Source organism: Medicago sativa, chromosome 8 (genome assembly GCF_051527215.1).
Source record: "Medicago sativa cultivar Bolivia chromosome 8, Bolivia_mono, whole genome shotgun sequence".
NCBI lineage: Eukaryota > Viridiplantae > Streptophyta > Magnoliopsida > Fabales > Fabaceae > Medicago > Medicago sativa.
Window position 1 is genome coordinate 79,841,949 of NC_140756.1, and position 25,033 is coordinate 79,866,981.

At 34.9% G+C, this 25,033-nt stretch overlaps 2 protein-coding genes across 2 annotated transcripts; one reads left to right on the forward strand and one right to left on the reverse strand.

Moving 5' to 3' along the window:
- Positions 1 to 4,364: 4,364 nt before the first annotated feature.
- LOC146902012 (uncharacterized) lies at positions 4,365 to 6,052 on the forward strand. Its single transcript, XM_085737098.1, has 4 exons — positions 4,365 to 4,679; positions 4,827 to 4,949; positions 5,094 to 5,185; positions 5,425 to 6,052. Exons 1-4 carry the CDS (start codon positions 4,365 to 4,367, stop codon positions 5,972 to 5,974), a joined length of 1,080 nt encoding a protein of 359 aa, XP_085593224.1. The 3' UTR covers positions 5,975 to 6,052.
- Positions 6,053 to 7,344: 1,292 nt separating this feature from the next.
- MPB2C (movement protein binding protein 2C) lies at positions 7,345 to 11,204 on the reverse strand. The gene is made up of 5 exons (XM_085731362.1): positions 10,958 to 11,204; positions 10,690 to 10,773; positions 8,803 to 9,159; positions 8,207 to 8,425; positions 7,345 to 8,053 (listed from the first exon to the last, which is right to left on the reverse strand). Exons 1-5 carry the CDS (start codon positions 11,105 to 11,107, stop codon positions 7,883 to 7,885), a joined length of 981 nt encoding a protein of 326 aa, XP_085587488.1. The 5' UTR covers positions 11,108 to 11,204; the 3' UTR covers positions 7,345 to 7,882.
- Between the last annotated feature and the right edge of the window lie 13,829 nt (positions 11,205 to 25,033).

Genomic DNA, 25,033 nt, shown 5'->3' on the forward strand with positions numbered 1-25,033 from the left:
TTATTTGACGCAAACTATAGCAAAACAAAATGACCAACTTTAATTATTATTTTTAACGTTTTCTTCGTATAGTATGCACTGCAAATTGCAAACAAAAAGGATTCTATGTGAAATGTGACTCTCAAGAAAACAACCTAACATTTCTGGACAGGTGTATATAAACTTTGAAAATGTCATCAAAAATGAGTTTTTTAGCTCACTGGGAGAATGCGTGAGTTGTTAAATTCGGGTTTTCACCTCATGTCGACTAAAGAAACTCGTATGAGTTTACTTCATATTAAAATTAGGGTTATACTAACAAATATCCTTAAAATACTGGTTAAGAATTTAAAATAAGAAAAGATTGATGAAATTTAAGTATTAAAAAATTACTTTTTGTTGTTTCAACTGTGTTTAATGCAAAAAATTTAAGTTAAAGTTTTTATTTTAAATTTTTTAACAAATGATCTTAGAACACTCTTTAACAAAAGTTCTTAGAACACTTGTCAGTATTTCCTTTAAAATTAATATATACTGAATAGGTTTTTAGTCATGTCTTTGATATGAAAAGACGAACAATTATAATTTTTGCACACTTTATCGTTTTTACGTTGTTTTTCTCAAAATGAGCCACTAAATAGTATCATTGGAGCTAGGGATGGGAATAGGTCAGGCCAGGCCAGGCTTTTTTCTTAAACAGAGAAGGCCTAGGCTTTTTTAAAAGCCTATTTAACTTAAAAGGTCAGGCCACATGTCATTTAAAAAGACTCTTAGGCATATTAGGCCTGCCTATTTAAGTAAATATGAATAATATTATTTATTTTTATATTATATTTTGTACTTTGAATTAAAATAAAAATTTGTTAACTTTTTCAGTAATTTAAGCTTATTAGTATACATTAATTTTTTTGTATATTTAAATGTATTATTATAAACTAGAATTGAAAAATGATACAATATATAGTCAAATTCCCTAAAAACTCATGTTGATTATCAAAAGAGAGTTTAATCTAACTGATATATTAGTTCGCTAGTCTATTTAAACTTAGATTGCAATACTTATTTAAAGATGTTCGTATGAAATAGGCCTTTAAACAGGCTAGCAGGCCGTATCAGGCTTTCAGAAGGCCAGACTCAGGCCTAAAAAGTAAGCCTATGACAGGCCGCAGGCCAGACTTAGGCCTTCAAAAAATTTGACAGGTCAGGCTCAGACCTTGCAAAGCCTAGCTCGGCCTAGCCTATTCTCACCCCTAATTGGAGCGTACAATTCACACATGCGACAATTGTTTGTCATTAATCGATTAATAAAATTTTACCTTTTATAATAAAAAATAAGTTTAACATTTTTTATATCTTCTAACTAAAAATAAGAATACTTATATGTTTATCTTTTGACAAAATACTTAAATGTTTATCATAAAAATCATACATGTAACAATTATGACACATTAGCTTAAATTCTTTTTGCACTATTTTATTCAAGTTATTTTTTCGGGAAACAAGTCACTTATGAAGCCTTTGAAACATACAATTCATACCCGATTGTTTTATCCAAATTATTGATTAATCAATTTAAACATTTCAACCTCAGTTTATAGTAGCAAGCATCATTTAGATGTCTTATGTCCATAAATTGGTAGAGGGATATCATATTATATATGTAGGGATCGGGGTTCGAGCATCATATTCCCATTAACAACTTTTGCTTAATTGTTTGATTTCTTTTTCACTAACTATAATGCATTATTTATTTATAGTAAGACATGTAGGGTCCGTTTGATGGTCATGATAGGAGAGAGGCATGATATGATATAAAGCTGGATAGAGATAGGATATGATAAAGACATGATAAGCATTAATCCTATCATGTGTTTGATGCACACATGATAACAAACAGGATATCATTGTAATTAAATGAAAAAATTGCTCTCATAAATATTGTAAAAATGACATGTTATTAATTATAATAGAAAATACATGCTATCAATATTTTAAAAATGACAGTATTTTAAACATGGAAGAATATCAAGCTAATAAATAAGGAATGATCTTCTAATCCCATCAGGATAATTTCTAACCCAGCTTATACTCAGGATAGAAATTACAAAGGAAAGTCAGGATAGGATAGGAAAATGATTTATTTTATCCTATCCCTTTGGTGAATCAAACATGAGATTTAAGCAGCATATGATTAATGTATCATATTCTGTCTCCCTATCCTGACCATCAAACGGACCCGTAAGGAGGAATCAAGGTTCGAATTATGATTTTTTTTAAGGGAAGGTCCGGACTATTAGACCTCAAGTAATCTACCATTTTTTTTTTAATTCAAGTTTGGTCCATTTATATATTATTTCAGTAATGTGATTTTTTTTGTTATCGTGAACTTAACTTAATTGGTAGGGACAATGCATAATATATGCAAGGTTTCAAACCTCAGCCACCAAAAAAAAGTGATTTTTTTTAAAGATTTCATTAATGTGATAAATAGGCACAAGTATAAAAGAAAAGTTTTTGAAAGATTTCATTAATGTGTGATAAATAGGCACAAGTATAAAAGAATAGTTTTTGAAAGATTTCATTGCTGTGTTTAACAATCCCTATAAAAAATAAAAAAGGGTCCTGCTAACCGGTGCTCCTGGGGCACTAGTTAAATATACCATAAATGAGAATTATTATCATAAAAGGAAACTGCTTTTGACTTTATTATAAATTAATTACACAATTTCAATGCATTAACTACTATATAATTTCCTTTTTCATATCTTTAACCAATGCCCCGGGGGCACCGGTTAGCATTTCCCAATAAAAAATTAGTTTCACAATGACTTGTATCATTTTTTTAATTTCCTATTCTCTATCGATGGTAAATAAATAATCTCCTTTTTAAGCAATCATAATACATTTTTTAGTTATTAGCAATAATAAGACGTTTGATGAAGAAGATGAAGAATTCAAGATCCAAATTGTTTGAAATCTAGTCGTAATTTATGCAACATTTTAGTGTAACAAATAAAAAATTTCATATAAACAGTGTAACAATTAAAATAATTGCATATTAATTAAATAATTAAAGTAATGGCATATATCATGTCTTTTTCTTAGTTTTATTTTTATTTTCAACTCTTGATTATTTATTATTGAATACTGAGACATTTGAGGAGGAATTCAAGGTCCGAATTATTAGACATCTAGTCAAGTAATCTACGCATCATTTTTTTTAGTTCATATTTTCCGTATTTATCTATCATTTCATTCACGAGAAAGATAAACACAAATGAAGATTAGTATCACACCGACATATATCATGTCCTTTTTATTCCGATTCTCGATTTTTTTTTTTGGTAACATATTCCGATTCTCGATTGATTGCAAATATATAATCTCCTTTTTTAGGAACCATGATACAATATTTATTTAGTACTAAATAATGAAACGTTTGATGAAGAATTCAAGGTCCAAATGATTAGAAATCTAGTCGTAATTTAAGCATCATTTTATTTTAGTGTACTAACAATTAAAATCTTCATAGTTCACAAGTCCTAGCTGTAAAAATAAAGAAATTGTTAACCCAAACACAACGAGAGGGGTTCGACTCCCGGCTCTTTCACTAGTACATGTGTGTGAGTTTATAATGGTTTTATCATTTTGTCTATTTAAAAAAAATATCTTCATAATAAAGTGTAACAATTTTCCACCAAAAAAAAAAGTGTAACAATTAAAATAATGACATTAAAATAATGGCATATATCATGTCCTAATCCTTTGGTTTTTGTCTTTTATTTTCAACTCTTGATCGATAGCAAATAAATAATACAGCTGGTTTTTGCCACAAATTTCTCACCTCTTACATGCATAATAACATTCATAATTAATTACGTTAAATACCGTAATCCCCGTGAAAAATTTCCGAATTCAGATGGTAAATTCCCTCCTTATGATCCTTCTTCTACTCATATTTTCTTCTATAATAACAGTCTCTTTTTTACTACCAAGATCTACAACACTATCCTCACAAAGATCTAAACAAATCACACACAAAAATAACCACAATGGCTTGGCTTGCTAGATGGATCACATCATGTTTCTTGCCATGCAGGCTTCCTTCAAGTATGCTTTGTCTCTTTTTTCTTTCTTTATTATATTTAGTCAATTATCGTCACATCTAAAGTACATTAGAAAAGTACAAATATTTTTTGGTTAAAAAAGATAGAAAAGGACAAACATTCGCTTTTAATCATTTGTTAGTTTTCCTCGGTTGTTTAGGACTACTTATTTGTTTCTCATCTCCTTGTATGTATGTTTATCTATCTACTATATATCTAAAAACCACTTTTAATATTTTTTTTTCTTGATTTTCTAATCTCTCCGCAGATGCTGACGAAATGGCTTCATCACCTCGAGTGATAGTGAGAAAGAAAACATTTGACAAGAGAAAAGAAGAAAGCTTTAATAGTAGTTTCCACAAAAACAATTCCTCACAGAAAAGCACAAAATGCAACAAGAGACAGAGAAACGACAAACCGATGGTTGATGACAAAAATGGTGTTCCAACTGTGAACAAGTTTGATGAATCAAGTAGGTCATTTTTTCCGGATGAAGATTATATAGTATTCTGCTTTGATAAAGATGGACCGTTTGACGTGGTGAAAGATGACAAAGGCTGTGTGCATAAATTTGCAAGGCCTTTGAAGCTTCAGGTATGTAGCTATTTCCATTTTATTAGGAAATTGTTCACCTAGCTAAACTGTTACATTCTCGTATGATACCATAGCATTGATAATAAAAAATGTTGAATGATCTTGGTTAAAAATTTGTTTTTGTTACTTTACATGACTCAAAAGCAGGTGAAATATGATGAGGATGCAGATCAAGCTAGCAACATCAACATTAATAACAAAAGATCGAATACAAATTATCATGATACTGACCAAAAAGATCAAGATTGTAGAATAACCCCTTATAAAGAGGTACCCTACCACACACAACCTTTGACCTTTTTCATGTCTGTGTTCAAGTGTTGCAACTAAGGTTTTAAATCGCGGCCGCAATGCCGCGTCATAATCTTTGATATAATAAGAGAATTATGACTAATTAAAATATGCTTTATGCAGGTTGAGGGAATTGAAGACTATGAGATGTCATTTGCAGAATCAAGGAACTCTTTTCAATCTGAAGGCAGTACTGGTTCATTTGCTTTCCCTGTGTAAGTCAATCTTATACTATCAGTCAATCATAATCATCAGTTGTCTATTTAAAAAAAAATATTGTTAATCAGTCATTATTGCCATATTCAAAACGTTTTATAACTAGTTTTGTGATTTGTCGATGATGTTATTTTACACTATCAAAATTGAAGTCATATATAATAATGGTCAAACATATATAGAACTTTATTGTTACATTTTCTCAAGTACTAGATGGTGGTTTTTCGTTGCAAAACAGGTTAGATTGGGAAGGGATTGGAACTCCAACGCAAATGCCTAAACCAGAAGGTCAACATCACCTAAAGAAGCAGAAGGACACAGCCGCATTTCCCAATTTCGTGAAGAAATCGCCGCATGTTGACCCTACCAGCGAACAACTGAAGCAGAAGGTTCACAAGAAGTTTGAAACCAGTGACAATTATACTAAATCCTGTGACAAAAAAACGTTTGGACTTTTCAAAAATGTTTGGGGCAATAATGGACCCAATGAAGCCAAAGGAAACGGAAAAATTAATGGGAAAACTCCAAAGAGTTCTAAGACGGATGCTACTGTTAGAAACAGTGGTTCTGCTAAGAAAGAATTAGTTGCCAAGAAGAAATCTGGAAAAGTTGAAGATGACGTTGATAATTCAAGTTTGGCTTTGAGTGAAATGGTTTGTTGTGATAATTCCGTGGGTTTGGCTGGGCTGAACAAAGGTGCCGCGAAAAAGGGCTTGGAATTGATGGGGGAATCAAAGAGGGTTGTGTTGGATGATAGGAGGAGAAAGTTAAGCATAATATCTTGCTGAACATTCACATTTCGTTGTTTTGATTATTGTAATTTATACTAGTATGTTTAGATATGAGGTTAGACTTAGAGAGAGCTTAAACTCTGGCCCAGACAAATTGGAAGATCTCTAAAATGAATTTCAAAACATGCACTTGGTTGTTGAAGTTTTGTTGCATGTGTTCTTTGAACTATTATGATGATCAATTTGCATATCTACTACTTGTTTGATAGCATTGTAGAAGTGATGTTTGTTTGTCCCTTCGCCATGATTTCCCTATCTGTAAAATCTAACTCGTTCTGACATATATCTGGGAGCTGAGGAAAATACCTGCATTGCTATTTTATATGTTCAGTTCATTTTTAGATTATAGTTGGTCTTCATTGTTGTGGCAACAGGTCCTTTCTTTTCCTTCATGAACCACTTGATTAAGTACACTTTGTTAAAACATGAAGGAATCAGGATATCCTAATGCACATTCCAAAGGATTTCCTAAATCATTAACAAAACAACAAGCACTTCAGTGCAATAATTTTGCAAAAAATCTCCCCACCTCTAAGAGGCGTCAAAAGTTCGATTTCTCAAACCCAAGAAGAATTCTTCTAAAATACTTTTAATTAATACAACCACCACAACAACAAATATCACCAAAAGTTTTTAAACTTTTTGAAACAGGTCTTAGAAAATCAATTCTTTTTCTTGAAATCACATAATCAAGAAGTTCTAATTCTTCTGAAAAGTACTAACAGCTTGGACAATTTCACTTAACGTTTCTCATTGCCTTTTTCAATTTATTGAATTTACATAACTCGATTCATCTATTTATACAGTTGCTGCTATATGTATATACTAAATACAGCTCGAGTTCATAATAGGCAAATCCATACAGAGAATTGTTCAGAACTTCTTTCAGTTTCATCCTTGCCTTGCTTCAAAAGTTAACCTAAACTCTACATGTATTACTGTCCCTTTCCTCATTAGAATTGAGTTTGTCCAGGAAAATTTTCTTTTATTTTTAAGTTCTTAATTTGTTTGTTTTAATCCAAAGGTTGAATGATTCTTCTTTTTCTGGTACGAAAGGGGTTACATGACTCTAACATGTATACATATAGTTCTTAATTTATGATTTCAACTCCTCTTTAGTTTTACTGTAGACGGAATTTATCTTTTAGTTTGATGATATATCAACATTAAAATAAGTAGTGAAATGAAATTTCAACAGACATAACTAAAAGTATTGGTGGTCACAATAAAACTAGTGACTTTCACCCTTGATCACATACTTGAAGGTACTATCAATGTTCGCTTTCAAGAGTCGTTCAAGGTTATTTTACAGCAAGGAAATGAGCAAATTTTGTTGTTTTTCTCTTACAATAGATAGATAGTAAAAATATGAACAAGTATCAAGTACATTTTCACCTTTTCATTAGAATGTATACAAAAACCAAATTGACTGCAGAATTTATACAAAAATAAAAGCGCAAATATTAACAATACAGATGACTGGTTTAGCTTGTCGATACATAGCTATGGAGCACATAATGGAAGTAAGAAACCAGAAGACAACTTGAATACACGCCCACACATAGACATAGCCACATAGGGGAAATTGGAAGACACAACTCAGGAATTAGAATCATGATAGTAACAGTTTGCTGCTGTTTTGAACAATAACCGAAGCCCCAACAGGCTAACACAAATACAGCCACTGCATCTTAGAATCAGCTACTAGAAAAAAACTAGAATGCAAAGACTCACATTTAACCCTAGTCAAACAAGCTCTAGTTTTTTGATTTGTTACATAAAATGGAACATATTTATATTTTGTTCACAGGGAGGCATGTAAACAAACAAACCCCACCTTCCCAGACTGGATTGCTTTACCATTAGTGACTAAATAGCCCGACGTGTAAACTGAATTAGTTTAAATCACAGGTTGGAATTTTTGGATTTGAAAAGTAGTGACTGAAGATGTAACCTAGCATTAGCAGCGGCAGCAACAGATTCTTCATCTCGTTTTTCATTGCAAACAGCAACTGCGGCAATGTAAGCTTTTCTCGCTTCTTCTATTTTCTGGCATTCCATCTCATCCATATCATCCTGTCAAACCAGATATGTTACATTGAAAAGGTCAACATGCAAGGATTAGTTATTTCCGCACAATTAACATAGTGTTGTGTTGAAATTGTCACCATAAATAGCAACATGTGCAAATGTATTGCATATTAATTGGAAAAATGTTAACAAACTCACAATATCAGGCACGTGATTGAAAACATAAGGCTTGGTGTCATAATCATCAGTGTATTTAGCAGTGTCGGTTTTTGCGAAGCTTTCAAGCAGCAACGTGAATGTCGAAACATCTGCTTGCACAGAGTCTAGCTCTTCTTGAAGTTTCTCCACTTTCTTGTTGGATGTCATCATTTCCCAATGTATCTTTTCAAGGGCAGCTTGCTTGTCTGCAAGTTTAATCTGTGGAAAGAGACCAGTAAATGCATAAGAAGAAAACATTCTAAACATTCTCTTGAATGAAATGGTCATTTTATCCCCCTATTTTATCGTATGAGCCTGAAATAGGACAACACATCAAATTTTTTAACTATATCCAAAGTGTCTAAGAAAAACACTAATCTTGAGTACAATCAAAACAATAGACCACGTCAAAGTTAAACTCATTGCAATGTGAAGCTTCAACATGCTCCACGCTAACACATACCTAAATAGATTAGCACTAAGAATTACAGAATAGAGCTTTCGACAACTATGAGAGATGGACCATGCTTGACTGTAAATGACTTTGCAACTAGTTGTGCCAAACTATTAATGAAAACACATAATTAAATCAGTACCTTAGCATCAGAGAGTTGTTGTTGAGCATACTTTAGTGAATGTTCCTTTTCAGAAACCTGGTGTTTCATTTCATCAAGTTTTGCATTAACAGTATTCATCTGATCTCTCGAATTTTCTGCTGACTTTAAAAGTTCATCTTTCTCCCTTAACTTCAGCTGAAGTTCCTCTACCTGTTCCTTCAATTTAGCTAACTCTTCAATGTCCTTCTCTGATGTAAAAGTTCTTCCAGAAAACATAGAAAAGCTATCAGCATCAAAATTACTGTTGTCATTTTTTCCCTGTTCTTTTGCTCCATGGTCGTTTATCTTCCCGGAAGGAGTAGATTGAGCAACATTCCTGCTTTTTGAATCAATTGCCTATCAAAGTACACATTAAAGATTCAGTATGGTGATCACAACAAAAAATATCAGTCATAAAGCTCTGTGCACAGCAAACTTATACGTTATTATGATTACAGTTTACAAAAGAAGTCATTACTTTGAAAGGACGGTTTTAGATTGCCATATGATCAAGATTAACAAAAAAATAACAAAAATAATATAACAATAACACTGAGAACGGTTAGCTTAGCAATATAGTCTCATTTGTAAAATCGTTTTTGAACATTTTTAGAAGCAGAGTACTAGGGTGCTATATGGTACAGACAATATACGGTTGGCAAAAAACATTCAGTGAAGTTTCTCTTGTCACTTGTAAGCCAAATGAATACTGTTATTTTGAACAGAAACTAGGAATAAAAAATCTTACATCTCCATAGTCTAGGAATACTATGTTATTATTGAGTAGAAACTAAGAATAACAAAATCATATATCTCCAGAGTCTAGGGTAATACCAATATGCCTAGCAATCTTTCACTTGTGTTACCAAATAATATTGAAAAATCACGTTATAAACAAAAAGAACTTTCTGTAGGCTTTTACCCCTCAAAAAAAAAAAAAAAAAAAAAAAACTTTCTGTAAACCAACTTCCTGAGGTTTTTCTAGTCTAAATCCTTAAGGGAAAGGAAGTTTATAGTCCAACCCATACCAAGTATGTCAAGGTGATACGCAACATTGACCACCAAGGACAAGAAGGCAAGTCCGAATCTAAATGAAGCACTTATAGATAGGAGGCTGCATAATTGGGTTGCTGCCGTGGCCAAATAGGGATTAGTCTCGTCGTCAATTCAAATTGACCTAACCTATAAGGACACCTAATGGTTTCACTTTAAATAAAATAATAAAGTTTGCAAATTCAAAGAAAGTATTGTAATCAAAAGACAAAGTATGTAAGAGGTTATAATGCATTGCACAGGCAAACATTATAATGTGAAAACAGGACAGTCAACAATGCAGCAATGTCTTTCACAAGATATAATGCGCCACCCTAGTACTAAAACATTGCCATTCCAAAGCAAGGATGAAGAAACAACACAAAATTTAAAAAATGTCATGTCACTCACAAAACACATGTCATTTACATGAATAACTATCACTTAGCAACTTATCCGCACAGCGTTTCCCAAAGATAACTGTCACAGCCTATTAATATATGATTCTAGATGAACATGTAAGCCGAATTACCGAGCAACAGAAAGTGTTTAATATGGTATGATAATAGAAATATGCATAATGCAGTGAATTTACAAAAACCATGCTCAAAAAATGAAATGAATTAGTTCTGCAATTTTTCATCTTTCACCTTTATTTTGTCTTCCATTCATGAAAATAGGAAAAGAATAGCACAAATATACAAATATTAGTATGAATGAAGTATCACAAACCCTAAACATGAGTCTGCATTATTCCAAATCAATCCAAATAGTGTAAACTATATCAAAAGGAAATAAATCCTTAATTCCTTGAAATTTTAACATAAATAAACCTACTATGAATGCAAATTCTACCTTTTTATACAATGATTCTCTTGCGGGTGCCTTGGTGTAGATCATGGAACCACGACGAGTAAACGAACGGCTCGCTTTACGATCCTAAAATTAAAATCATAAATTCAACAACCCAGTTGACAAAAACTGATAAATCAAAGATTCAAACTTGCACAAGTTTTATTACACTCACTACTAGCATTCAGTGTTACAAATAAAAACAGTAAAGTAAAAAATATATCATTTTTAACCCTGAATTTGGAAGAGAAAGGTTTCGATGGTTAATTACCATGAGGGATTCAACGAGAGGGACAATTTCGACGAGATCGTTAAAGAGGTCACGATTCAAATTGGAATTAGGTGCTGAAGAAACAGCATTGGTGGATGAATCTGGGTCACCGAATTCTGAACTGTTTTGCAAATCCGCGAAATGCTGCATTTTGATTTCTCACTGTAGAATTGATCGATCGAGATAGAGAGTAAGAGACTTGGAAATGACTACAGTTTGAAAACGGCTCAGTTCGTTTCGATTTGCAACAACGGATATCATACAACTTTAACTTAGTCATATGAACTCTCAAATGACTAACTTACCCCTTCAACTTCCTCCTCTTATAAAAATATTAGTTTGGGTTTCATGATTCATTTATCATGTCTTAGTTGCAAAACTCAATTATGTATCATGTCTTAGTTTTAGTAGTTGACTATTGTTGAAGTTTTTTTTTTTTTTAAGTTGTATATATCAAACGGTAGTTAACTATCACTGGAAAGACCGAACAATAGCTAACTAACGTTGAAGACAAAAATGTATTTTTCATGTGTTTTTAAGAAAGTTCATATGTGTAAAAAGCAATTTTCTTGTGGTGTTGTAGAAACTCTATGTGGCCCAGCATCTTGTACTATGTCACGGGCCGGTTCTATGCATATTTGGGATGTTCTACTAGCATGACCTAATATTTTAGGGGGTATGAACACTTTTTTGTTCATTTTTAATCAAACACTTAAAGATTTAATTTTGCGTTAATTAGAGATCTAGACATGAGAATATTTTTAATTATATAGCCTCACAAGTATATTTAAATTTTTTATTAGATTGATAAGGACTTATCCAGCCAAAAAATTGATATAAGGACTTAGAATTATGTTGCAAGCAGAATGAAATTTATCTAAAAGACTAAAAGATGATAATTGTTGAATCAAAAGTTAAAAGTCATTTTTGTCAAATAAATTTTTTGAAATTGATTAGAAAGATTATAACTGTTGAATCAAAATCAAGTTTAATAGTATCGACTTCTTTAAAGTTGTCTAATTGTTATTCAAATAAATGATAACTTATCGAATAATAATATTAACTAAATGTTAATGTTGTACCAAAAAAAAATGTTAATGTTTTTTTCAATGTAAAATCAATTAATCTTTTATTTAAATCTTATTTGCAGTATATCCTCACAATATAGGCTAAATAATTTTTTCTGGCAGAAAATATAGTCTAGATAATATTATTTTGAATTCAATTGAAAATACAATTTTTTTTGCATTTTAGTACAACATGAGAGCGTGCGACTTTGAGAGAGAGCGAGATGACTGGTCGCGGTTCCGCCACGAACAGTCACGCCGGCGTTCCTTTTCGCCGGAAGTGAGGTCCATTCGGGGGGGAAGGGGTCCAAGCAGGGTGCCACAAAGGGGTGGGAATGGGGATGATTGGTTTGACGTGAGTCCGCGACGGAGGAAAGCACAGCGACAGGGTGATCGAGGTCAGGATAGGCAGCGGGAGAACAAGCGGCGCAGAGATTGGGATGATCGAGACAACCGACAGTCTAGGTTTAGGGATTCATGGGAGGATTTCAGCGATTACGACGACGGGGGTTTCTATTCTGATCGTCTTCAGGTTAGGGAAGCTCCAGACAGCAAGGCGTGGCATTCTGTTTTCAGGAAGGGTCACACGAAGGTTAGACGGAGAGATGCTGAGTATGGTAGAACAGATGTAGACCATCGCAAGGCAGACAAGTCTCATACAGTACTACGCAGGGCTGCTATCTGTGTTCGCAGGATTGATAATAAGCAAGCAAACCAATCCCAGCAAGCTACAATTCATGATGCCCGAGTGGTGATACCAGATGCAGCTACAGAAACCTTTCAAGCAATTGATCAACCTCTCGGTACCAAATTCAAACGGTTTGTCACTTTTTACTTCACAAATTTTCCGCCTCAATTATCGAACTTTTATTTACGGAAGGGTTTTGAAGTATGTGGTATGTTAGAGGATGTCGTTGTTCCTAGTAAACGCAATGTTAATGGGGAATTCTATGGCTTTGTGAGATATTCAAATGTGAGGGATGTGAGTAAGTTGCTTAAGGCAGTTAATGCAGTGTGTTTTGGTAACTTCCGCGTTCAGGCAAAGGTTGCAAGATTCGATAGGTCGGTTCATGAGGCGTCGGTGAGGGTGAGTAAGGGTGAGGGAGCGGTGGTTAAGGAGAAGGGGAAGCAAGGTGATGGTGAGGGAGAAAACATGTTGAGGATAGGTGAGAAAGGAGCTTGGCCGAGAGTGGGTGAGGGTAAGGACCCGAAAGCGGTGCTGGTGGTGGATGAGGGAGTTGTAGGGAGAGATGGGGTGACAGTGGGTAAGGTGACGTTGAGGCTGGATAAGGCGAAGGGGAAGGTGGTCTCGAAGGCTGCTGATGAGGCTTTGTTGGTAAAAAATAGAGGGAGTGGAAGTAATGGGGTGAAGGCTCAAAAGGTTATTCAAGTAGGGCGACAACCTTCAATCCAAAAATTGTTACGTTCTTATCGATCCACGGAGAAAGATGTGGAATGGGCACGTAATGGTTTGACGGCGTCTGTGATTAATGGTGAGGCTATTCCTGTGATTCAGAATAGAATTGAAGATGCGGGTTTTGGTGATTTAGATGTGCGTCCGTTGGGGGCTGACAGAGTATTTATCCGTAGTAATTTTGGTAAAGATGTTTTTTCAATTATTGAAAGTGCTCGTGATTTTTTTGCACTTTTATTTTCTAATATTTCGAGGTGGGATAAGAAAGTTTTACCGTTTCAGAGAGGTGCTTGGTTGAGACTGTTCAGTATTCCGCTACACGCCTGGAATGAGAATTTTTTCAAACTTTGTGTGCTTGATTGTGGAAGATTTTTACGAACTGATAGTTGTACGTTGGATAAATTCAGGTTTGATTATGCTCGTGTTTTGATTGCGACATCCTCTTTGGAGGTTGTCAATTGTGTTGAGAATATTATTGTTGACGGTGTGACTGTGGAGATAAAAATTACTGAGGAGTGGGGTTTCAATATGGTGGATGATGTATGTCTGTATGAAAATGATGATGGCTCACAATCTGCGCAGTCTGATCGTGATGTTTTTGGTATTGACCCTGAACATAATTGTGAAAACGCTGATTTTGTTGTGGAAAAAATTGTGAATGACATAGTTGAGGGGAGTAAAGCCGAGACACTTATAGTTGAGCATGTAGGAAAAGTTTTGTCAACAGATAGAGATGAAGATGTTATGTTGTCCAATAAGTCTTGTGATGTTTCCTCTTCTCCAAAAGGGGTGCCTAAGGGTTTGTGTGTTGATGATAATGGTGTCTGTTGTGATCATTTTGTAACTAGTACTAGTAAGAGTACGTCCTTGCCTAATAACGCGGAAGAGGGACAAGTTGCTATTGATGCTCCTCAGGTTATGGATCCGAATGATAATGTTGTTTTGGTGCCTACGAAGAAGAGTCGAAAAGGCCGTGGGTTATCATGTCCGCCCCGGGGTACTCGTTCTTTAGAGACGGGACCTTGGAGTCTTGAGTGGTTGAGTGATCAACATCATGGGGCTGCAGGCGTTATATCTTCATCCAGAAAGAAAGTTAAGAAGGTGGTGCGGCCTAGTTCTCATCCGGCTGACAACATTGTTAAGAAACGTAAGAAGGTGAATGGCGTCTTGCGTCATTCAGTGCACAGTCTGAAAAAAGTGGCTAGGTTACCATGTAAAGACCGCTCTTCTGTTTTAAAAATATTGAAGAAAAATGTTCGGAAACGTCAAGGTTCTGACAGGCTTAAGAAAGCGGTGGAGGTGGTGTCTCAAAGTGTTTCTGATGGTAATTCTTCATCTGACTCTGTGAATAATGACTGGTCTCACTGGGTGGTTTTAAAGGGGAATGAGAAGGTTGCGGTGGAGGATGTTTGGGGTATTGGTAAGGCTATTGGGGTTCAGTTTGATGGGGAGTCCCATAATATGTTTGGGGTGTTAGCTAGAAGAGGTAGAGGAAGGAGTCAAACTAGTAGTGAGGACACTGTGGGAGGAGGGGGTGCGGTTGAGAGGGGTTGTTAGGTGTCGGAGGTGGAGGGTGTGAGGAAGGGTGAGGGTGTTAGGGATGAAGCTGATTTCTTGGAATGTGCGGGGGTTAGGAGGCTTAGAAAAAAGAAAGGAAGTCCGTTCTCTTGTTATCGAAAAGAGTCCGTTGATTTTGTGTTTACAAGAAACTAAGATGCAAGTGTGTGATGACGGTTTTTGTGCTTCTCTGTGGGGGAGCTCTGCGGTTTCCTTTTCTTTCCGTCCTTCTTAAGGGGCGTCCGGAGGATTGCTAACATTGTGGGATAATACAGAGGTGGAAGTGTGGTCTTCTATTAGTTGTCCGCATTATTTGATCATTAATGGTCGCTTCATCAAATCCAATGAGGAATTTTATCTGTTCAATATTTATGCTCCTTGTGACGCTGCTTCCAGAAGACTTTTATGGGATTCTTTATCTCCTCGGTTACATCTTTTGAGGGGGAAGAAAGTTTGTGTATGTGGGGATTTTTAATGCAGTTCGTTGTAGAGAGGAGAAGAGGTCCGCTTCCTAAGGAAATTTTAACTTAGATTTTTCTCATTTCAATGCATTTATTGACTCTAATTTTCTGTGTGATCTTCCTTTGGGAGGAAGAATGTTTACTTGGTTCAAAAGGGACGGTAAGTCGATGAGTAGGATTGACCGGTTCTTGTTGTCTGAGGAGTGGTGTTTGATGTGGCCTAACTGCTTACAAATAGCGCAGTTGCGAGGATTATCGGATCACTGTCCTTTAGTTTTGTCTGTGGATGAGGAAAATTGGGGACCGAGGCCAACGAGGTTGTTGCATTGTTGGAAGGATATTCCGGGGTACAATCAATTTGTGAGTAGCAAATGGAAATCGTTACAGGTAGATGGATGGGGGGGTTGTGTGTTAAAGGAAAAATTGAAAATGATAAAATTAGCTCTGAAGGAGTGGCATGTTTCCCATACTCAAAATTTGCCAAGGAAAATTCTCGACCTCAAGGAACGTATGGCAGTTTTAGATGGTAAAGGTGAAGTGGAGATGTTGACTGAAGACGAATGTGCTGAATTATTTGGTGTTTCGTCGGATATACACTCTTTGTCCCGTCTCAATACTAGTATTTGTTGGCAGCAGTCCCGTGTTCAGTGGTTGCGCGATGGGGATGCAAATACTAAATTTTTCCACTCAGTTATGTCAAGGAGGAGGCGCCATAATGCTTTGTGCTCTATCTTGGTTGATGATGTGGTGGTGGAGGGAGTTCAACCTATCCGTAATGCTGTTTTCACTCACTTTGCAACTCATTTTCAGTCAGTGACCGTTAACCGCCCCTCTGTGTCTAATATGCAGTTTAGTTCTTTATCCGTGGCGGAGGGGGTGAGTTTAATAAGGCCTTTCTCGGTTGATGAAGTTAAGGCAACTGTGTGGGATTGTGATAGTTTCAAGAGTCCGGGTCCGGACGGTATTAATTTTGGCTTTATCAAGGATTTCTGGTCGGACATGAAGGATGATATCATGAGATTTGTGTCCGAATTTCACCGCAACGGTAAATTATCAAAAGGTATCAACACTACTTTTATTGCTTTGATTCCTAAAGTTGATAGTCCTCAGAAGCTTAATGACTTTCGTCCTATCTCTTTGGTGGGGAGTATGTACAAAATTTTGGCAAAATTGCTCGCTAATAGACTTCGTGGGGTGATTGACTCTGTTATCTCCGACTCTCAATCGGCTTTTGTTAAAAATAGGCAAATTCTGGATGGGATTCTAATAGCTAATGAGGTTGTCGATGAGGCTCGGAAAAAGAAAAAAGACCTTATGTTGTTTAAAGTGGATTTTGAAAAGGCGTATGACTCGGTCGATTGGGGGTATTTGGATTCTGTTCTGTCCCAAATGTCTTTCCCGGTTCTTTGGAGAAAATGGATAAGAGAGTGTGTTAGTACCGCTACAGCTTCTGTCCTAGTGAATGGCAGCCCCACTGATGAGTTTCCGTTGAAGAGAGGGTTGAGGCAAGGGGACCCGTTGTCTCCTTTTCTGTTTTTATTGGCGGCAGAGGGCCTTAATGTCTTGATGAGGTCGCTGGTTCAGACTCAGTTGTTTACTGGTTATAGCATTGGGGACGTCAATCCGGTGGTGGTGTCTCACCTCCAATTTGCTGATGATACTTTGTTGTTGGGTACTAAAAGTTGGGCCAATGTTCGTGCTATGAGGGCGGCTCTTGTTATCTTTGAGGCTATGTCTGGTTTGAAAGTAAATTTCCACAAGAGTTCGTTGGTAGGGGTTAACATCGCCCCTTCCTGGTTATTTGAGGCCGCGTCCGTGCTAAATTGTAAAGTGGGTAAGGTGCCTTTCTTATACTTGGGTATGCCGATTGGTGGTAATCCTCGACGATTGTGTTTCTGGGATCCTGTTGTGAATCGTATAAAAGCTAGACTGTCGGGTTGGAATAGTCGTTTCCTTTCTTTTGGTGGTCGTTTGGTTCTTCTCAAATCTGTCTTGACTTCTCTGCCTGTCTATGCTCTTTCCTTCTTCAAAGCTCCGTCAGGTATAATCTCTGCCATTGAATCTTTTTTTAATAAATTTTTTTGGGGTGGGGTGAGGAACACAGGAAAATATCTTGGATAGGCTGGAGTTCTGTTTGTCTCCAAAAGGAGTTTGGAAGGTTAGGGGTTAGACAGTTGAAGGAGTTTAATAGTGCCTTACTAGGGAAATGGTGTTGGAGGATGTTAGTGGATAGAGGTGGTTTTTGGTATAGAGTTTTAGTCGCTCGTTATGGCGAGGTCTGTGGGAGGTTGGAGGATGGGGGCCGGAGTTGTTCTTCTTGGTGGCGGGAGGTGAGGAGGATTAGGGATGGGGACGGTGGTGATGGGGGAGGTTGGTTTCAGGAATGTGTTACTAAGAAGGTGGGGGATGGGAATGATACTTTTTTTTGGTTTGATACTTGGTTGGGATCGGTTCCTTTTTGTGTTCGTTTTCGTAGGTTGTTTGAGCTTTATGAAAATAAATCTGTTACAGTGGCAGGTTTGTTTTCTCTTGGGGTTGAGGAGGGGGGTGAGGCGTGGCAGTGGAGGCGGAGATTGTGGGCGTGGGAGGAGGAGATGTTAGAGGAGTGTAGGGCTCTTCTGCTTGATGTTTCTTTGCATGTTAATGTTTCAGATCAGTGGCTGTGGATCCCGGACCCCACGCAGGGTTACTCTGTTCGGGGGGCCTATTCCGTGTTGACTTCTAAAGATTTACCTCTGGTGGACTCAGCAGCGGAGATGATTTGGCACAGACAAGTTCCTTTGAAGGTATCAGTTTTCGCTTGGAGGCTTCTTCGTGATCGTTTGCCTATCAAATCGAATCTGATTTACAGAGGTGTCATTTCACCAGAAGCTGGTTTGTGTGTCTCTGGATGCGGTGCTTTGGAATCGGCGCAACATTTGTTTCTTTCTTGCTCTTCCTTTGCTTTACTTTGGCCAATGGTTCGTGATTGGATTGGTTTTGTTGGAGTGGATACTAATGTTTTGTCTGAACACTTTGTCCAGTTTGTTCATTCAACAGGTGGCAGTAAGGCTACAAAGTCTTTTTTCCAGCTTATTTGGTTACTCTGTGTCTGGGTTTTATGGACTGAACGTAACAACAGGTGTTTTAATAATACTATTACTCCTTTGCCCAGGTTGCTCGACAAAGTAAAATATTTGTCTTTAGGTTGGTTGAAAGCTAGAAAAGCTACTTTTTTGTTTGGCACTAATACATGGTGGTCAAGCCCTTTACAATGTCTGGGTATTGGCTGAGTTGGTTTTCTTGTTGTACAGACTACTGAACTTTGTTGTTTTTTGGGAGTCTTTGTGGCACGCCTTGTGCTACTGAGACTCTTGTTGTTAATATAATTCCATTTTTGATTGTTCAAAAAAAAAAATTGAAAATACATTTATTTTAAAAAAAAAAAAAACTTTTGATTAAGGGTATGTCATTAGTGTTTTTGCAGAGTTCAGATTTTCTTTATTTATCTAATAAGAAGATTGACACAATTGGAAGATTAATTACGCCAATTAATGAGATCCATTTATTAAAATGGATCAGATTAATCTATCATCCGTGTCTATCTCTCACGCAAATTGACAATAAATAAATTTTGATTGGTAAAGCAAATCTGAATTCATTTCTACAATAAAAGTGTAAAATTACTTTTATCGTTGTTTGTTTGAGGTTTAAGTTATTTATGGATAGTTATCGTTGCTACAATCTACTAGTTTGATTTTGAAGATATATATTTTATGAAAAAGTGCAATTTTGCTTGAGAGATTGGAGCCAGTCCTGCAATATTGAGAGGATAACTCTTCTCCAAAACAAGACACAAGATATAGAGTTTAGAGATATATATCGTACTATGAAAAAGGCCAAATCCTAGCCCCACTTCCATTGAATTTAATATTGAAAACTGAGAAGCTGTTTGCTATACTTGTCTGAATTGTTTATGCCAATTATCAATATCTAACGATACTAAAATAAACACAGTTGACTATGATGAACCACAATTGTTGGCTTAATTGCACTTTTGCCCCCTATATTTTGCCAATTGTGCGATTTTGCACCCCATTGTTTCAAACGAGATTTTGCACCCCATAGTTTTCCCCCTTTCTGATTTTGCACCCAAAAAAATCATAAAAACATTCAGTTTTTTTTCAAAAAATTTAAAAAATCGAAAAAAAAAATTTAAAATTAGAAAATATAATCAGATTTTTCTAAAATTCTGGAATTTAATTTTCAAAATACAAAAAAAGTAAATTTTCAAAATTTTAAAAAAAGGTCAGATTTTTTTAAAAAAATTCTGGAAAAAAATTTAATTTTTAAAAATCTGGATACCAATTTAAAAAAAGGTCAGATATTTTTAAAATTTTGAAAATTTACTTTTTTTTTTTGTATTTTGAAAATTAAATTCCAAAATTTTTTTAAAAAAATCTGATTATATTTTCTGATTTTTTTTCTAATTTTTTCGATTTTTTAAATTTTTTGGAAAAAAACTGAATATTTTTATGATTCTTTGGGGTGCAAAATCAGAAAGGGGGAAAACTATGGGGTGCAAAATTGCTCGTTTGAAACAATGGGGTGCAAAATCGCACAATTGGCAAAATATAGGGTGCAAAATCGCTCGTTTGAAACAATGGGGTGCAAAATCGCACAATTGGCAAAATATAGGGGGTAAAAGTGCAATTAAGCCTTTGTTCTATTGAATCACTATCTAAACCTAGCTAATTAAGTCAACTATTTTTTGTCAACTTTGTATAACCAAACAATTTTCATATATGATATACCAACTTTAATGGCATTTTTATCAACAATGTATCTTATAATTCATAATAAGATTTGATTTTCATTTAAAAAAGAGGTACTTCTAATATACAATTTAAATCTAAATAACCATGGTGATAACTATATTTGTAAGAAGAAAAACTAACAAGTATATAAAATGTGGCCTGCAAGAAAAAAATCTACGTACTAATTATCTTATTCTCCTCATTCAGACCAGACCACTCGTAAAAGTGTAACAATACTATAAATACATGTCTTGATGGCACGAATGATGGTAAGTGTTGAAAAACTCTTGGTTCTTCAATTCAATGCTAATTAATGACATTTGACTTTGGTGCCATATTTCTTCCAAATTTGGATTTCTAGTTGAGCAACCTAATATAGAGAAGTTAGAAACTCGTCCAAATAGGATTTGGATTCCGTAGAAATCCTCTGCATTCCCTCAGCAATTATTATCCCATTGGTAGGAGGCACATACATACATGTCAAACACAAAATCCGAAGGAAGAGGATCAAGGAGATACATGTACATTACAAATAGTACTTGAGTTGGGTCCGTTAGACAATCCATGTCTATTACAAACCGTGCATTCAACAAATAGACTGTGTTCTATGAAGTATTAATAGTATGTTTGGATTGGTTTTTCGGCAACGGGGTGCACGTCCCAATGCCACGTTTTGTGCAAAGCTACAAAATAGAGCTTCAGCATAGACGTGTGTTTGATGTGGTTCTACCGTGAAAAGAAACAGGCAATAACACATACACATGGATACTTCGTCACCGATAATAATTTAAAAAGTAAGTTGATGTGTCATTTTGTCGAACACCAAACACTTCTTGTATTTAAAATTTGACTATCCCTAATATTTTGACTAAATGATTAATCAAAGGTTAAAAGCGTCAAACATCTTAACTGAACACTTTGTTCATTTTGAAAATTGGTCAAAGTTGTAATCATAGGTTTCAGATCATTATAGGCTAAGAAAGATATGATCTTATCCAATTATTAAGATGTTGTTAAGAAAGAGATGTTGTGAAGAAAGAGATAATAATCCCTTTTAATTAAATTTGGTGTCTTATATACAGGGGAATCCATTATTACAAATTGAAGGCTAAAGAAAAAAGAAGTTAGTTAATAACTCTCCCTTTTCTCCTTAACGAGCTGTAATCCATCATCACTTTTCTTCTTGATCTAACAAAAAGAGGTAACTTATGATCAATTTTGATCTATTAATTTTTTTTTTTTTGTGGTGGCCGAGGTTCAAACCCCAGACCTTGCATATATTATGCATTGTCCATACCAACTGAGCTAAGCTCACGAGAACGATCTATTAATTTAAATGAACGAATATTATTTTTTTGTCAAAAAAAAAAGATGTTGCATTTTCCTGCCTTTGCTATTAAAAAATACTAGAAAATCTTAACGAACGTATCTAGAACACTCTTTAAAGACCATAAATGATTTTAGAAGTGTTAAAGTTATGGGAAATTCCCATATTTGACTTCTTAATTTAATAATTTTATGCTTTGAAATCATTAAAGAGTTAGCATGAGGTACTCATTGATAAAACCCTTAAAAAATCTTTCGTGTTTTTAGAAGTGTGCCTCCGATCGTAGAAATTCTTAAGACGCACACATTCAGACATGTAAAATTTAATGTTTTTTCTATATATATATATATATATATATATATATTCAAACTCTTTCCCTCAAAAAAAAATAAAAATCAAACTCTTGTAATCTCAAGGTCTATTGTTCAAATTTTATATGATAACTCGTAAAATGATCATTAATTCACTTTAATTAACATTAATTTCTCCTTCTCCATTTTTTTATTAAAAAAAAAAACTTTCAAACTAGTCTTAGGGTGAGGAAAGTAGCATTCAAAGCAAAGTGTGAATGTAAAGCTCTTAATTGGTGCCAAGAAATTAAATGGATTAGAGTTTCTTCAGAAAGGAAAAAAATTTGGATTAGAGGCTTTCATGTACATATAGTAAAGGTCATGTTGAATATGCACTGAGGGGCATACTAATTAATAAAACAAAATATTTGTCTAATTTTTTCATATATAGGCTTAATTAAGGCTAAGGCCTCCCTGGATCGACCCTAAATTGAACAAGCCATGCTTAAATTAATTCATGCAAAATAAAAAATAAAAAATGTTCATGATATGAAGGTATATATAACTCATATCATATGTTATTGTCATGACGAACACTATAATATATTTAAGATAAATCCAAATATATACTGCCAAGATGAATATACAAGGGGCAAATATCATGGTATATCTGTTGGCAGGATATGAAGCATTTCCAAACATCAACATAATGATCAGATTCAACAAACTCTTCTAAATCATGAAACTCTGATTCAATTCCAATAATGTATAGTAGTTGAAGTTTGATTATTAGTGGCAGCATAGAAAGGGAAGTAAGTAATAATGGTTGCAGTTGCACAAATTCAGACGTAAAGGTTGAATAAGGGGAAGCTATGACATGTACTCCATGGCAAAAAATGAAGGACCACGAAAAGCATGTGGCTTGTTCTGTGTCCATAACATGGGTGTTGTCACAATCCATGATACTCTGTCACATTAAAACACCACAACATAGTCCAATTGTACATATAGTCCATCTTTCCCGGACCTATTTTGGCAATAAAATTGGCTACTTCTTAAACAAATGCTGCCATTTCCTTATTTTGATGTATTTGAATTTTCCCATTCCTTTGTACCATTTCCCTGTGCATTTTCCTGGCTTATTACTTACGTTGTTTTTTTACTCTTCTAGTTATATAGGAGTATACATCAACTTCAACCAATAGTATGGGCAACACAACAGCTTTGACGTTGAATGTTCAAACACAGGAAAATTGGTCGGTTATTTATTGTAATCATATTTTTATGTACCATTATTACAATAGCTTCCGGACAACAATGATTAACTTCAAATTATTGTTTTGTTGTGAATCGTGGTACAACATTCACTTCGTATTCGTATATGGTTTGTCCATTTAGTTTTGTCAATATTGTACGTGGATAATTAAATTTATATTTTGCATATAATTGGTATACCGTCGTTTGAAAGTGAAGACCAAAAATCCTATAACCCTACTGTAAAACACAGATATGAATATGATATTGGTGTAGAGATTCCTGTTTCCACAAAAAAGGCTTGAAACTTCATTTAGTAATTTTTTTTTAACATCAAAAGCAATTTTTATTAGATGATAATGAAAGAAGTGCCTTGAGTAGTAGATCCACCAAATTGATAAAATTACAAGAGGTATTGAAACCATTTTCAATAGATAAATTTGATAGCTTCAAAAACTCTTCAACCACCGGATCCTTTGAATAAAAAATAGCTTTGTTTCTGGCCTCTCAAATTTTCGAGATGAGTGTGTGCCAAATAAGATCAAGACCTTTTTCGGTACTTTTTGTTCTAAGGAAATGTCGTAAAACATTAAAAAAGTGTAAGGAGATTACCTAACAATATTATCAGTGTTTTCAATCTATTTGAAAGTATGATAGCATACTGATCTTGCGAAACTGCATTTGCGTAATAGGTGATCCTCCACCTCTTAAACACCTGGGAACCAAACACAAACGAAAGTTGGCCCCTTCACTCAAAACTTTCCTTCTAACTAGACTCCTACGAGTGGATAACCGATGAAAAAGTATTTGCAAAGAAAAAGTTATTATGTTTCAAAGAGAACAACTATCCCATATAACTTTCAAACACCTAAGAGTAGCCGCATTTAACACACAGGGGAAGAAATTTTCCACACATAAAGACAAATAGAAAGATTTAACTATGAATATGTCTCACAATTCGAATTCCCGCTTCCACCTATCTCTACCAAGATGAACGGGAGTTCCATGTATAAGGTTCCACAATTCCAAGTAGATTTTCTCTTCTCATGTGAAGAATTGCTTCCTCCGCAAGAGTGCTTATCCAAGAGTCAAGCAAAAAATAAATTTTTTCTCTGTTACCTAGAATTTTATTCGCATATTCAACCAAAGTGATGGATACTTAAAATTTGAGCTCAAATGTAGGATGGAGAGGGAGGTAATTTTTCTTCGACATTTAGCTTGCGACACTTAATTCGAAGGTGCATGGTCGTTACTTACCAGTCTCCATCTTCATTTAGCAAGTAGTGCTAAATTGAAGATTTTCAAGTCTTTGAACCCCCAACCCCCTTCTACTTTAGATTTTCAAATATCCTCGTAAATACCTTACATTAACTTTTTCGATATTTTCAAGTAAGAAGGGCAGAAATTAGGGATGGAAGTCAAGACCGAATTAATAAGGATCACCTGTTCTCCAAGAGTAACGAACTTATTTCTCCAACTACTCGATCTTTTCTCCAAAACTTAAACAATACGAACTTATTCCTCCAACTACTCGATATTTTCTCCAAAACTTCAACAATTGTTGAAGTTTTGGATAAAAGATCGAGTAGTTGGAGGAATAAGTTCGTTACTCTTGGAGGATGAGTGATCCTTATTAATTTTGTCTTGAAGTTATACCTAAATGAACTTATTCCTTCATTTAGGTATGGGTATGACAATGATTGAGAAGGCATGGAAACAACATATTGAGTGATCATTCTTGGTGTTGTATACTTATATTTTAAAACTATGTTCTAAGAATGTGGTGACCAGAGTTCGAACTCAAAATTCTACGAAAAACATCCTCACAGCCAAACCACTAGCTTCTAACAACCAGAAAAAAAATTATCAACAAGAATTTTCTTGCTAAAAACTATTTATAAGGAAAAAAC